Source organism: Candoia aspera, chromosome 1, assembly GCF_035149785.1.
Source record: "Candoia aspera isolate rCanAsp1 chromosome 1, rCanAsp1.hap2, whole genome shotgun sequence".
NCBI lineage: Eukaryota > Metazoa > Chordata > Lepidosauria > Squamata > Boidae > Candoia > Candoia aspera.
The window spans coordinates 85,499,711-85,513,440 of record NC_086153.1 but is presented as its reverse complement, the minus strand read 5'-3'; the positions used below and the strand labels follow the sequence as shown (position 1 = coordinate 85,513,440).

General features: G+C 40.3%; 1 protein-coding gene across 1 annotated transcript in view; it reads left to right on the top strand.

Annotated features, from left to right (window-relative positions):
* Nucleotides 1-2,566: 2,566 nt before the first annotated feature.
* Nucleotides 2,567-13,730, top strand: part of MTHFD1L (methylenetetrahydrofolate dehydrogenase (NADP+ dependent) 1 like) — a 110,357-nt gene continuing 99,193 nt past the window's right edge. The window contains exons 1-7 of the mRNA XM_063293842.1: nucleotides 2,567-2,790; nucleotides 4,010-4,094; nucleotides 5,177-5,227; nucleotides 5,322-5,375; nucleotides 8,228-8,352; nucleotides 9,571-9,671; nucleotides 11,482-11,621. Coding sequence (XP_063149912.1) covers nucleotides 2,567-2,790; nucleotides 4,010-4,094; nucleotides 5,177-5,227; nucleotides 5,322-5,375; nucleotides 8,228-8,352; nucleotides 9,571-9,671; nucleotides 11,482-11,621 — 780 coding nt within the window. The remainder of the gene's footprint in view (nucleotides 2,791-4,009; nucleotides 4,095-5,176; nucleotides 5,228-5,321; nucleotides 5,376-8,227; nucleotides 8,353-9,570; nucleotides 9,672-11,481; nucleotides 11,622-13,730) is intronic.

Genomic DNA, 13,730 nt, shown 5'->3' with positions numbered 1-13,730 from the left:
GCAGAAACGGGGAAAAAGCTGCAAAGCTCAACCAGGTGGGAAACCTAAAAAGAAAAAAACAGGATCAGCTGATAGGCGGTGATCAAAGGGCAAGCCGATTGGCTCCTGCCTTGAAAAGGTGGGAAGAACGTAAAAGCACAGCCAGAGGAGGAACAGCTTGTCAGGGACAACCATTCACTAGACTTTCCAGCCCAGCCTCTTGGAAACGAAGGAATCCAAAGATTCCCAGACCGAGAAAACCAGAGAAGTTCCTGCCTGCCGATCCAGCCCTGCCCTGTTTTGCCATCCCAATGTCCCGTTTTTGTCTGAAGGAAATATGGTCAGCCTAAGTTTGCTGGAGTTGACAGAGGCAGCACTCTGTGGTCAGGCTCCCTGCTGTCTGTGTCTCCTGTTCTGATAGTCTAGGTTCCCTGCTGGGCTGTGGCTTTGTCTACTAGTCTGGAAAGTTCACCTTGGAAGGAATCTTTTGATTATGGAGATTTGTTTGGCTGGGGAAGAACATTCACCTGAATGGGCTCTGTTAATTTGTGAAAGAGCAACCTTTTGCCTTACAAGGTCTCTAATTAAGTCTGAAGGGAAGCTTTTGTCTAAACAGTTGAGGTTTCTTGTCATATTTTAATCTTTTGCATCCTTTTTGTATGAACCCATTCTATTTTGTAATCTTTAATCTTTTACCTTGCTCAAGGCGGAGTGATAAGCAGGAAAAGTGTTCTGGGGGAGACAATGTAGCAGGGAGCAGGAGCTTTTAATTTCTTCCCACAATATCTTGTCATACCAAACACTTTAGCTGTTAATGATTGATGAGTCTGTTGCCCCCCTTAAGATGCTGCAGAAATCGTACAGATAGTGGCACAAACTCCGTATTTTAAAGAAACTGAGTATGTTCTAACATCCTTTAAAGCTTCACTATGCAACCTAGTTCTGCAATTCTTCTTTTTCTCTGTCCACCCAACAGCCTGGAGAAGGCAGCACTACAGCAAGAATGTGGAATTTCTGCACTCAATAGCTAGTCAGAGTGGTGAGGGGGCTAGGCAAGATGAGTATTAATATCATGTTCACACAAAATAACCTTTCCTGTACCCATAAGTAATACTCAAATCACTACAACTAATTTGGAAAAAGCCTGTCTAGACTACTAGGAGTGGAACCTAATTAAGAAAAAAGAACAGGCCAGGAGTAATGTCTACAAAGCAAAACCACTATCAGCATCTTTGGCCAACTGCCAGAGCTTACTGGCAAATTTATACAGCATTTATAAATACAGCAAAATCAAAAACAAAAAAAGGACAGCTGCCAAATTCTTTAACCTTGTGAAAAATATATTTTGCAGGGGGTTTTTTTGTTTGTTTGGCTGCTGATGCCAACAGCAATCATAGCCTGTTCCTGGCTACCAGCTGCTATTTTAAATTTTCTAGCATTCCAGATCTGTGCTACCTCAAATATTCTGATTTGCGTTGGAAGCTTTAAAATGGTACAGTAGTTTGTAGCCAATTTATCTAGAAAGAAATCTGCTATCAGGAGTCAGTCCACATTCAAATTTAAGACAAGATTTCTTAAGCCTCTGCACAAGTTATTACCTAAAAAGGAAGGCTTTTTCCCTTCTCATCTCTTGAAAGTCAAAGGATTGGCTTAAATTTATTTATTGTATTTCTACACTGCCCATCTTGAGAAACAACTCTGGGCAGTTTACAAGTGAAAACAATACAAAATTAAAATATCATAAAACAGATCCATATAAAAATATAAATATACATAAAACTAAAATATATGAAATATAAAATCCAAGACTGATCTTAATTTCCCAGGGCCGCATCAAGGTGCCAACCAATTCGCCAAGTACATAGTATATAATGGACTGGAACGTCCGTCTAGCAACCCAACATGTATTTTCCTCTGGGGCAGATACAAAAGAAGGTAAGACTCAGAGTTACGATTGACTCCCGGTAACTATGTTCATAGTCACAGCCACCTTTTAAAAGCTGCTGTAGCCTCCTCCCGGTCTGTTTTCTGACCTTCCAATCTATTCTCCCGCATTTGAACTCGTGGAATTTCCCTTTCACATGGCCACGGCGAACGAATAGTCGCGTTCAACTCGAAGGCTTTCTTTTTTAATCAAGGTATTATCGAACTGTCTACTAAGATTCGGTGGGATTTATCTCCAAATTTGCGTAGTAGAGGACCTGAAAGCTGAGACGTTTGCCACAAGTTCATTACTTCTCCCGAAGGGACAAAGACAAGCCCTCCGCTCAGTATCCAAAACGCACGGGTCTGTCTCACACAAAGGATCGCGGGCGTCCAACACAGCTCTAGTTTGCAGCCTTTCCAGCACTACCAGTAACCTGCGAGGCCTTTATTTCTCGCATGCAAAACGGAAAGGAAGTGCAACAGACTTCCCACGCCTCGCTCGGCTCCGCCTCGCCCCCTGCTGCCGGAACCAACCCAGGGCCGTCCGACCAAACACCCTACTCCGCCTCCCACACAGCCGCACCGGTTCCGTCCCCAGAGCCCAGCTACTCCGCCCCGTCGGGAAGCACAAGCGACTCCTCGGCCGCCTGATCCGCGAAAGATGAGGTTTTCTGCTTTGCGCCGCCTGCTCTGGAGCCCAGCGGGGCCGGCCGCCACGGGGCCTGCAAAGAAAGGCGGCGGCGGCGGCGGCTTCCCCCGCAAGCGGCTGCGCCCTGTGGTAGCCACTTGCCCCACGGCGCTCTTGCCCCAGCGAGGGATGCCCAGCATGCGGGGCTGCTGCGAGAAGCAACAAGGCAGCGAGGGCGCCCAAGGCTCTGCGGTGAGGTAGGCGGCTGCCCCGGGGGTAGAGAAGCGGATGCCGGCTGCCAAGTCCCACCGCTGGTTCTTTCATAACTAGAAACTGGCCGGCCGGCGCTGCACGTGGGAGGCTTACCAAACCCCGCCTTCGCGTTGGTGGGTCTGATGCAATCAAGCCGCAAAATTGGCGAGGAGGAAGTGACGGCTCTCGGAGCCAATCAGCCGTAAGGAAGGGAAAGTCGTGGTTTTCCCGGGCCACGAGACTGCCTCCTTTTGCTCTGCCGGCTTAAAGAGTTTGGAATTTTAGAGGACCGGGACGGAGTGGGCTGTTCAAAGCTTTGCCACGTCGGTCCAGCTGTTTGCGTGTGTGTCGTCGTTGCATTTTGCAATTCTTGTCGTCCGTTTAAAATCAGTGGCAATTGTCGGAGCGAGTTTCTCTTGCCAACTGGGTTTCATGACTTTTGAAAAGCTGGCAAGCAAAATAGCACAACTTGTCATTCAGCCTTTTGTATAATTGGTATAGTCCGAATATCCGAACCCGCTTAGTGTGGGGTTTACTATCTGGTAACGCTTGCAGTTTTGAAAGGATTGTCCTCTTGCCTGGCAGCTCAGTAGGTTTGGATCTGTTTGCAGCAGTAAGTCTGCAACAATATAACACATTAATCTGCAAACAGGTCCCTTTGAACTTTAAACGACTTGCGTTGGATATAGTGAGAATTGAATTGCATTGGAAGGCTCTTATGATTTGGATGTGGGAAAAATCTTTTGAAAGCCGAGGGTTTCTTATCAGGGCAGCATCAAAAACCATGGAAGATCAAGACAGCATGGCACAGAAACTGGCAACAATAAATAGAGATGGTTTCTACAGTTTTGCAGTTTATCTTGCTATAGTCTTTCTTAAATTTTCTCTTCAAAATAAATACTTCTTTCTTATTTACTGAAAGTTGGCTTAGAAGGTGTTGGAACACCAACAGAATTACAAGGGGCGGAAAATAAATAAATAAACTCTTACACACTATTTATGAAGTTTATTATCTGATGATGCAACTTAAGGCTTAGTGTGGGTGGTGTGTTATGCTCAGTCAACACAGAGTCTATGAAGCAAATACGGTGTCTTACATATATTGTTAACATGCATTACATATTTGTGATGAAATGTGGTATGGCTGAAACTGAATCCATAAATATAAATGCTGACAAGAAAAGTCATCCTATTACCTATTAACACATTTATTATTATTTCAAGAGAAATCATTGAAACTTCAAGAAAAGCCCTGAATTTACTGAAGCTAGAACAACCTAAATTAAAGCCAGCACTTTCTGTTATACAGGTAAGGCAAAAATAAACCCTGCAGGACTTTTGTTTCAAAAGTGGGCTGTACTTTGTGGAAGAAAGGAGTATAATAGCTAATAATAATATTCACATGACTCCAACTGCTGATGAAATTGAAACCTATGAATATACAGTGGCATTAGAAACTGATAACTGGGAAGTTGAAATCTGTAGATTTTTAAAGAGAGTTTCTCTTGCATGTTGAACAGGTAACTGGAAGATACATTTTTATGTTTCTTTAACAGCTGGGTATAATATGTTGGAATCAAATTTCAGCTGAGCTTGAATTTTCGTTTTCCCTCAAAAGATACAGTTTTGCGTTTGGTGATATCCCTTCCTGAAAAACTGGTCTGAATTCCGGGTGCCGCTTCATAACGTAACTCAATACGGAGTGCCAGTCTGAAGCTGAAAGGGGAATTGGCTCAACTTGTACAAATACTCCATTGGCTTTATGCCAATGGAAGGAAGTCTAATGCCCTTGATAGGCCACGCAGTCTTGGGGTTGTAAGAGCTGAAATCCAACATGTCTATGGAATCAGGTGGGGAAAGCTGTACTACACTACAATTTCCTATTGTGCCATATGGCTTCATCTGTATGGGAAACCACTGTGTGTGCATAGCGGCTTACTTGTACTAAATCTGCCCATATTCTGCAAAGAGTCAAAATGCTATATAATCTCCTGTACTGGCTCCCAGTCGTCTTATTTTTATGCTATATACCTGCAAATCATGCTAGTATGTTTCCATTTCCATCTTTGTTGAGAGTTATTTTGCTTCTGTACTACAGCAAGAATGTGAAAGGGCCAGGCTTTGCTAAAAGAATTTCAAAAACTTGCAAAGCGATTCAGTATCATGGATCTGGTGAAAGATATTTGATTATGCAGCCTAATCTTGCTTCTTATATGCTAGTCAAGGAATAGAAGCATTTTCCATTCAGTTCTGTTAATCATATTCTTGGTTTCAAATCTGTGACTCCTTGTCACTTTTTCTTCAGTTATAAGTTGCAGATCACTGCATTTTCTAGGATACTTTTATTTAGCCTATTGTTGTTATATTCCTTTTCTTTTTTATTCCTTCAAGGTTGGCGATGATGGTTTGGGACAAGAAATTATCAGAAACATTGCTAAAGAGGTGAAAATATATAAAAAACGTTTCCTACTAAAAACAATTTAAAATATTGAAAGATGGTTGAGTTTTGTTTGAAATCCACTTTTTTCCTTTGTAGATTGGCTTGGATATTGTTTATATTTGTCTTCCCAATGGCAGTACTGAAAATGAGGTAAACATTTCTAAAATTCTACTTATTTACATATTCTCTATTGTTGGATTCATAAAATCTTTTTCTGTGATATTTTACAAAACTCTGGCTGCCACCCATTAATATAATCTTAGGAACAATTATCTCAATCCCTTGCAAGTTTGCTCAGCTTTCTGCAGAAGCTACAGGATTTAAAAAGTAGTTTACCCATCAGTATCCTACAGCTGTTGGATGTAAAATGTTAAAATAATCAAATAAAAAAGCTTTCAACTCAGTACTATTTGGGGAATTATTTTCAGGACTATCACTTCTGTAATCTCACACTCCATTTTATGTTATTTATGCACACTGGTTTTACAATGGCATGACTGCAAAATGAACAACAAAAACAGTTACTATGGCATAAATCCAAAATTCCTTTGTGCGAAAAGAAACATTTCTATGCACAGTTACTGTTCTTAAATGTAGCTTTTCGGGAGATACCAAACTCTACGCCTGAAAAGATAAGCTTTTCTTTATTAGATGTGGGAATTACTGGATCCAGGTTTATAATCTAACAATGAAGTCAGCAGTATTTTAAAAAGAAGTTAAAGCTATGTACTATATCCAGTTATTTGGAAATAAGCCACAAAACTTAGTGGAACTTCCTTTTGTGTAGACATGTATACACAACTTTATATATTTTAATAGAAAAATGTGGACTTATGAAAAGACATGAGTTATTGAAAACTGAGTGTGAATCATAGCTAACATTTATGGAAACCTAAACTATTAAGACCAAGCACATACTTTACTAAAAGAGTTTCCTGAAGGATTCCACAAAAAATCCTTATTAATGTTTTCGGTTTTTCCCCCCTAAGGTTCTGCTACGATTTCTGCCAACACTGGATTGTTTTCATGTTTCAAACCCTCAGATTAAACTAGATATAGTAATAAGTGCTTCTGAAGCTTAATTACATGTCCTGGCAAGCTTATCCACAAAACTTTATCCATCAAAGTTTTCAGATTTGACAAGTTGGTCCAGTGTAGTAAAAATATAAACTCTTTCTTGAGGGAAGCTTGATTTCTGGTGCCCACATGGATATGTCCATGATGGTAATCTAGAACTGGTTTATTACTGCCTTCTTTCAGAATTTTTTTTCAACTTACTGTGCTGTTCTTTCATGGTGGCTTGCCATCTAAGTACTAACCATATCCAATTTATTGCCTTTTTTGAGACCAGCCAAGGTCATCTGGATGCTGCCACTTGCTTTGTAGGTTATCTCAAATGTATTTGTGCCTGTTTGTTTATAGTTCTTCCAATTATCTTTATCCCCCTGCTCTCTGACTGAAAAACAAAAGCAAGTTGAAGAACATGGAGAATATGGCTATCAATAATGTCAAGTCTTAATAATTATTAATTTTATTATTTATTTATTTATTTATCTAATTTGTCCCCGCCCATCTCCTCCCAGCCGGGGGACTCTGGGTGGTTTACAACAATCGATTAAAAACAACAACCATAAAATACACAGAATAAAATACAATAATAAATAATATAAATAAAGGTAAAGATAAAGAATCCAGGTGGTGATGGTAATTGCCCCCAGTACTAGAGACAAAGAGCCAGTTTGGTGTAGTGGTTAATGCATCAGGCTAGAAACTGGGAGACTGTGAGTTCTAGTCCCACCTCAGGCATGAAGCCAGCTGGGTGACCTTGGGCCAGTCCCTTCCTCTCAGCTCTAGGAAGGAGGCAATGGCAAGCCACTTCTGAAAAGCCTTGCCAAGAAAACTGCAGGGACTTGTCCAGGCAGTCGCCAGGAATCAAAACTTACTCAAGGTGCATGCACACACAAAAGTGTTAAAGACAGCATGTCTGAATGCAAGTTGCTGGAGGACACAATAGAACACTATTGTGGTATTTTTCTCCTTGTGGATTTCCCAGGCTGGCACTTACGGAAAGAAAATACTGATCAACATACACTTTTACACACAACTCCTCTTCCATTTTGTGGATACCGAGTTCTTAAAAAGCAGTCAGCTACTTTATCCTCTCATGTTCTTATAATATCCTCCCTTATCCTACTCTACTAGAGCATACTTAGGGACGTACGGTGAGCTTTATGGGTAAGGGAGAAAAAAGTGAGTATCCTATTATTTCTGCAGAAGTCTGCTATTATGGTGATCCGTATGAAAGCTCTAAGGATGGAATTTGGAAAGGCTTACTGACTTTTATCGCAAATTTCAGCTCCTTACTCAGGGACACAACATATTTCCCCCCTAAAACCTTGCTCCCATCCCGGTCTGCAAGTTTGTTCATGACCATGGGTTCTCCAGTGAAATGTGTTGCCCAGATGTCATATACCACATTCATTCATTTATCTGATATGTTGCACTTCTTCCTTGCTGCAATTATGATTTTATCTTTGTTGCCTTCTTTTTACTCAATAGATTAAATGTTCCTGATAGTAATTGTGTAGCCTTGCTGTGACTGTATTCTTTCTGTTGACTATCTGAACTTGTGGATTGCTGCAGATTCAACCTTAGGGCTGATATCTGATTCCCACACCCCCTTGATCTGCTTTCATCTAGTGTCATTATCATATGGTACCTTTACCATATAGCACCATTTCTCAATTGGACACTGGAATTATGTAGTTCATGTAACTGCTATAAATGACATGAGCACAGATATGGCCAGTGGTGGTGGTGTTGTTTTTACAAATCACCATAATTGTGAGTATATTTTGCAAGTGAAAAAGCAGGTCTGATTCCATTTGTCATTAGGCAGCTTCGTATTTTAAACTTCCAATGCCTTCATATGTGACAGCATTTTGATGTGGCAACCTGCATCTTTTAAAATTTGACTTTGTTAACCTTACATTATCTTTTAGGTCATAGGTGAAATCATAAAACTCAATGAGAATCCTAAAATTCATGGCCTTCTCCTCCGCCTCTGTAGAGAGTCATGCACAAGCAGAATATTGAATGCTGTGAAACCAGAGAAAGATGTGAATGGGTAGGTTAAACTTCGTAAATTTCACTGAGCAGATGTATATTTTACATCTTTAGAAAAGTTGTGCAAGCATATGGATTTCATACTTCCTAAGATCAATTGAGTTAAAAAAATAAGCTAGAAGATTTGTGAAATCAAACATAAAGCTATTCTGTAAATCATGCTAGTTAAAACATGACCTCGGCATTCTGTAAACCCACAAAAGACTGTGCTCAAAGGTATCAGATGCTGTTCTTCAGTTTGTGTGGTTAATTCAAGGCCCTTCTTAGAGTCTTTTATTCTATTCCAAGCTGCTGAAATGCTTCCATACTGCTATACAGTACCAGCAATGACAAAAAGCCAATTATTTAAACAATAAAAACAAGTCAGGTATATCACATATTTTATAAAAATCAACACCAGATTTCTTTCAGCCATACCTGGATGTTTCAGGGATACTCTTCATTTCCACCTCCTTGGGGCGAAGCAAAATTGGTGTGAGAGCTTTGGTAGTACTGTGACAAAGGGCTTAAGGGCTTTGCAGCTGTCTTTAAGGGGTATGGGCTGTTGCTCATTCTGAAGAACACTGGGAGTAGCTTGCCTTACATATGAACTGCTGTACTTGGGTACTGTGGGCTGGGCTGGAGCCCTCAGGGTAGGGGATAGGGTTAAGAGACAGAAACGGGAACCTGGAAGTTCTCTTCGACGCCTGAACCTCCACACACAAAGAAGAGCAAAAATGCTGGCTAGGGACCCTAGAGGCTGCAATAAAGAAGCTGGGTGGCTGCTTGCAGGTGTTGGGGTACAGTTTTTACATTCCAAATTTCAAGCCTGATCTGTCACTCCTACTCTTTCCTCCAAGTTGTATTCAGCTAAAACTAATTGCCTGAGCTATTGGGGATGGGTGGGTGGAGAACAAAGGATAGAAGACCCAAATAAGATACATTCAGATGGTAAAATGATTAACTGAGAGAAATAAATAATGTTTTGGCATCAGTAGATCAAGGGTAGGCAATCTTTTAGTGGGGCTTCATGCTTTGAGAAGGTCTGAGGGCTGCACTGGGCAGAGCTGGACACAGTACTTACAATCCACGTGCCCATCATTTTGATTAGCACTTGTTGCAGATGCCTCTGCATTGTCCCTGCATCATTATTGTTCTTTCAGAAACAAAAATAAAGCTTTTGCTTGCATTTTCTTACATAACTGCTGTGGACTGTCACCTTCTCCCATTTTTGTTGCAGAATAACAGATTTTAATTTGGCAAGATTAGTGCATGGAGACATGAATGAATGTGTGGTTCCCCCTACTGCCAGTGCAGTGATCAAACTTCTGGAAAAGCAAGGTACAGTATAGTAGTAAATTATATTTATTATCTCAGACCACTGTTCTTCACTTGTCCTGACCCATGTTTGACCTGCCTGAATGAAATAAAACTTCCTAATGACAACTTTTCCTTTCTAAATAAACAGCCAATCTTGCAAATTTATTGTTCAGATAAATAGGAATCTGTGTTATTTACTTTAGTAAATGGTATAAATCTAGTGTCCTACTGGTTGCAAAGTTCATTTGCAATGAAATTGGCAATGATTTCTGCTAGTTTACCTACTTTTATCTGAGGTAGAATTGCTCATGGGCATAAAATGTTGATGCTTCCCAGCAGAGAAGGAGAATGATGTTGCTGCCACCTTTCTTTTGCAGTAGTGACAAATAGAAAAACACTGATGATGTTATCTAGTCAGGTAATGAAACATCTGCAAGCAAACAACCAAGCTCAGAGAGCACCAAGGATTCCACAGTTCAACCCCAAGCTACAGATATTTTCTTCTATTGAGCTAGAAAAACAGCATATAAAGAGAAGAAATAAGTCAGATTGCCCAATCCTTCTTCCTTCCTTATTTGTTTGCCTGTGAGCTGCCCTTTGCCTCCTACACAATCTCCACCACTAATGAGTTGTGGGTGTAAGTTTGTGAGTTTATTCAGAATCACCAAAATAAGTACCTTATTGATCAGTTAAGTTTCACCAAACTGATACAGTATCTGGAGGTGTGCATGCCTCAGACATGATTCTGAAAAAGTACTTTGGACTACTCTGTTATGCCTTGATGTCACCCAACATTTTCCAGGTTTCCACAGGAGTCTGAAAAATAGGTGCCATTTGTTAAAGTTAGTGGGACTAATGAAGAGCAGAAAAGTACTTCAGCATAAATATGCATAAGATTTCTCTGCTCATTTTCACTATAGAGTTCTTCACAAACACCTGAACCCCAACTGTGGGTTTTCTCATAATAGGCCATTAAAAAGTGGCAGGGAATTCTTCTTCTTTCATATCCAGATCAAACCTTAAGCTGCCAATATGACACCACCTTATGTTGTGTGAAATAGAGTGAACTCTATTTAAATCAGTAGGACTTCTGAGGCTTTAATAGAGAGTATAGAAGTAAGAAATTGCAATTGTATTTTAATTAAAGAAATACGGTATCGCACATACCTATTTGGGTATCTATTTGGGACTGGATGCAATTAGGGTGGATAAACAGGCAACATCTATAAGTAAAATATGTATTACCTTTAATTCAGCATGATTATGATTATGTTTTTATCCCACCTTTTTTATGTATATATAACTCAAGGCAGGGAACATACCTAATACTCCTTCCTCCTCCTATTTTCCCCACAACAGCAACCCTGTGAGGCGAGTTGGGCTGAGAAAGTGTGGCTGGCCCAAGGTCACCCAGCCGGCTTTGATGCCTAAGGCAGAACTAGAACTCTCAGTCTCCTGGTTTCTAGCCCAGCGCCTTAACCGCTAGACCAAACTGGCTCTCATTAATGTTGTTAAAGTTGTCATTAATATTTCTGCTATTCACACCAAAACCACCATTGCTCATATACATGCATGAAAACGCTTCTGTCTATTAATCTGTCCAGCTTTATCAAGTATCTCCTGCTCTGTTTCATGGTGGTCTTGGTCATAGGAAAAATTCCTAAACCATAGTGCTGGCTTACCCTATGTTTTTTTACGGGTAGTTTTTTCACATGAGAGATCAGGTTAGGAAATACAAGCTCCCATTTTAACCTGTTTTGTTTCGTTTTGTTTCTCCAGTAATTTGCTGTTACCGTAGATAAGGAGAACAATTGTTACCTTTTGCTTTCAGCATGTACTACCCTAGATGGGAAAAAAGTGTTACTTTTGGGTGTCCAAGGACCTTTGGAAGTCTCCTTGCAGTGCCTTCTTCAAAGGAAAGGGGTCATGACTATGAGCTTGTCATGGAAAATGAAACAACTCCAGACAATGGTAAATATATCAAGTGTGTAATACTTTTCTCTCTTGTTTGTTTGCTGCTTGGTGTTATTGTGGATCATTCAGAATTTTGAACAGGTTACAAAAGCATTTGTTCCTTCAAGGAGCTTAACATAAAGAAATACAAAGTATACATTACTTCATCTCTAGGTTCACTAGCTGGGCCCACGTATCACTATGTCCTTATTTTTAACCATTTTTAAATAAATTACAATTGGTTGGGTGCACGTATTGTAGTAAGGGCATACATTACGGATTGCAAAATTCACTGCACTGCCATCTCTCTTTCTTCCATTCCTGCCCTTTCATTATTTTGTGGTAAAGATAACATGAACAATCAAATGCATATTTGATCATATATATTCTTTTGGCACTAGATAGTCAAGTCGCTACATAGAAGGGGGCTTTAAAATCCAGATATTGAATTATTGTGTACACATAAATGTAGATTCTTCTTTCTTGGGTGTAGCATTCTGTTCAAAGTGAGAGCAAGACCAGACTGCTATCTGTGCTCTCATTCTAGCTAGATGGGGAATGGGGTCCAAACAGGTTACCAAAAAAGACTCTTACATCAAAGTACATATTTTCTGGAATCCTGTTTGTAATGGAACCAACCTAAAGCCATTGATTCTGGACATTCCCAGCTTGTCACATTTTCTTAGAGATGTCAAAAAACTCTGCAATCCATAAAATTTAATTTAATTGCTCCATATATTGCTTTATATGGCAGTATACACCCACTTCCATAATGTTATGGGACTAAGCAATGTTATGCAAAGCACAGAAAAGGAGTAGAAGTAGTATTCCAATGAAATTAAAGACATGAGATAAGGGGGTGGAAAAAAGGATAGGGTAGCCTGCTTGAAACTGACAAGACTGATCAGTTTCCCACCTTCCCTTTCTGCCCTCTATTCTTCATTGTAGGCCTGCTTACTCTCTTGTAATCCCTTCCCCTCCAATATCTCTGCTCGGGTGGGTGGGTGGGGGGAACAGGACAGGTAGCTTACAGAATCACTTGTGTTTCCCCCCCCCACACACACACTTCCTAGTCCCAATTGCCATCATAAGTCGAGGACTACTTGTATATACATTTACATCACCACAAGCATTTCTTATAAATTTATCTATAAATACTTTACACAACCAAACATCCTTGTCTTCCTCCCTATTCCATGTTGAGCCATTCACAAAGCATTTCTTTTATCCCCACACGTGCCGTACTGCCGTCATATACTGCTCTTAGGACGTTCAGCAGCCAGTCTTCAACTCTGTGTTTACACAAGCCTATTCACTTCTTCATAATGCTTTTTCTAAATCGACAAAACTACAATCAACTTTATTTCTCCGCTTCATACATTTCTCAGTGACCTACTGTTAGCCCTTGAGGTAGTCCAGTCAAGAAACATGACAATGAATACTAACTTCTTTTATTGTAAGGTTACTTTAATAGAATCTTGCAAGTACCCCTCCCATTCTTCACTTTTACTCCCCCCAAAACTAGAGAGGGTCCCTTCTGAAATGCTTTTTCCACCCTTCCTCCTTCAGACTCAATTTTCATTTATCAGACTGTTATCTAGGCTGTGGCTCTTTCTCCTGCCTCCCAAGGTCATTCCCACATACCATTCCCACATATCATTACATTGCTGAGGAGCAAAAATCTGGTCTGCCCACACCTTGCTTGGCATAAGCTTCACAGTACTTCCCAGTTCCTGTTCACTGTCGCTCTCATACCCTATCAATCAAATACGTTGAAACACCTTCCCAGGGACACTTAACAAATGAATCCCCTTGGGGTTTTTTCATTCATTGGCAACAGGACCAAAGGAAGTGTCAATGCTGGTGAAGCCAAGGGAAGCTTTGTCATCAGTGAGATTTTTTTAGGTTTTGGCCCCAGCAATCACTCAAGGATATTGATTGCAAATTCTGGCACAGCGTAATGCAAAAGCATTGCAATCTCTCAAGTTTAGTCAGAATCCAGCTCCCAGTATTTCACAGATTTCCAGAAGGTGGCAGCCAAGTCAAAAAATGGGGGCTGATCTTTTGTATATGGATTTCATAACTCAGAATATAAAATATGTTTTCCCTAAACTGAACAGCTGTGAT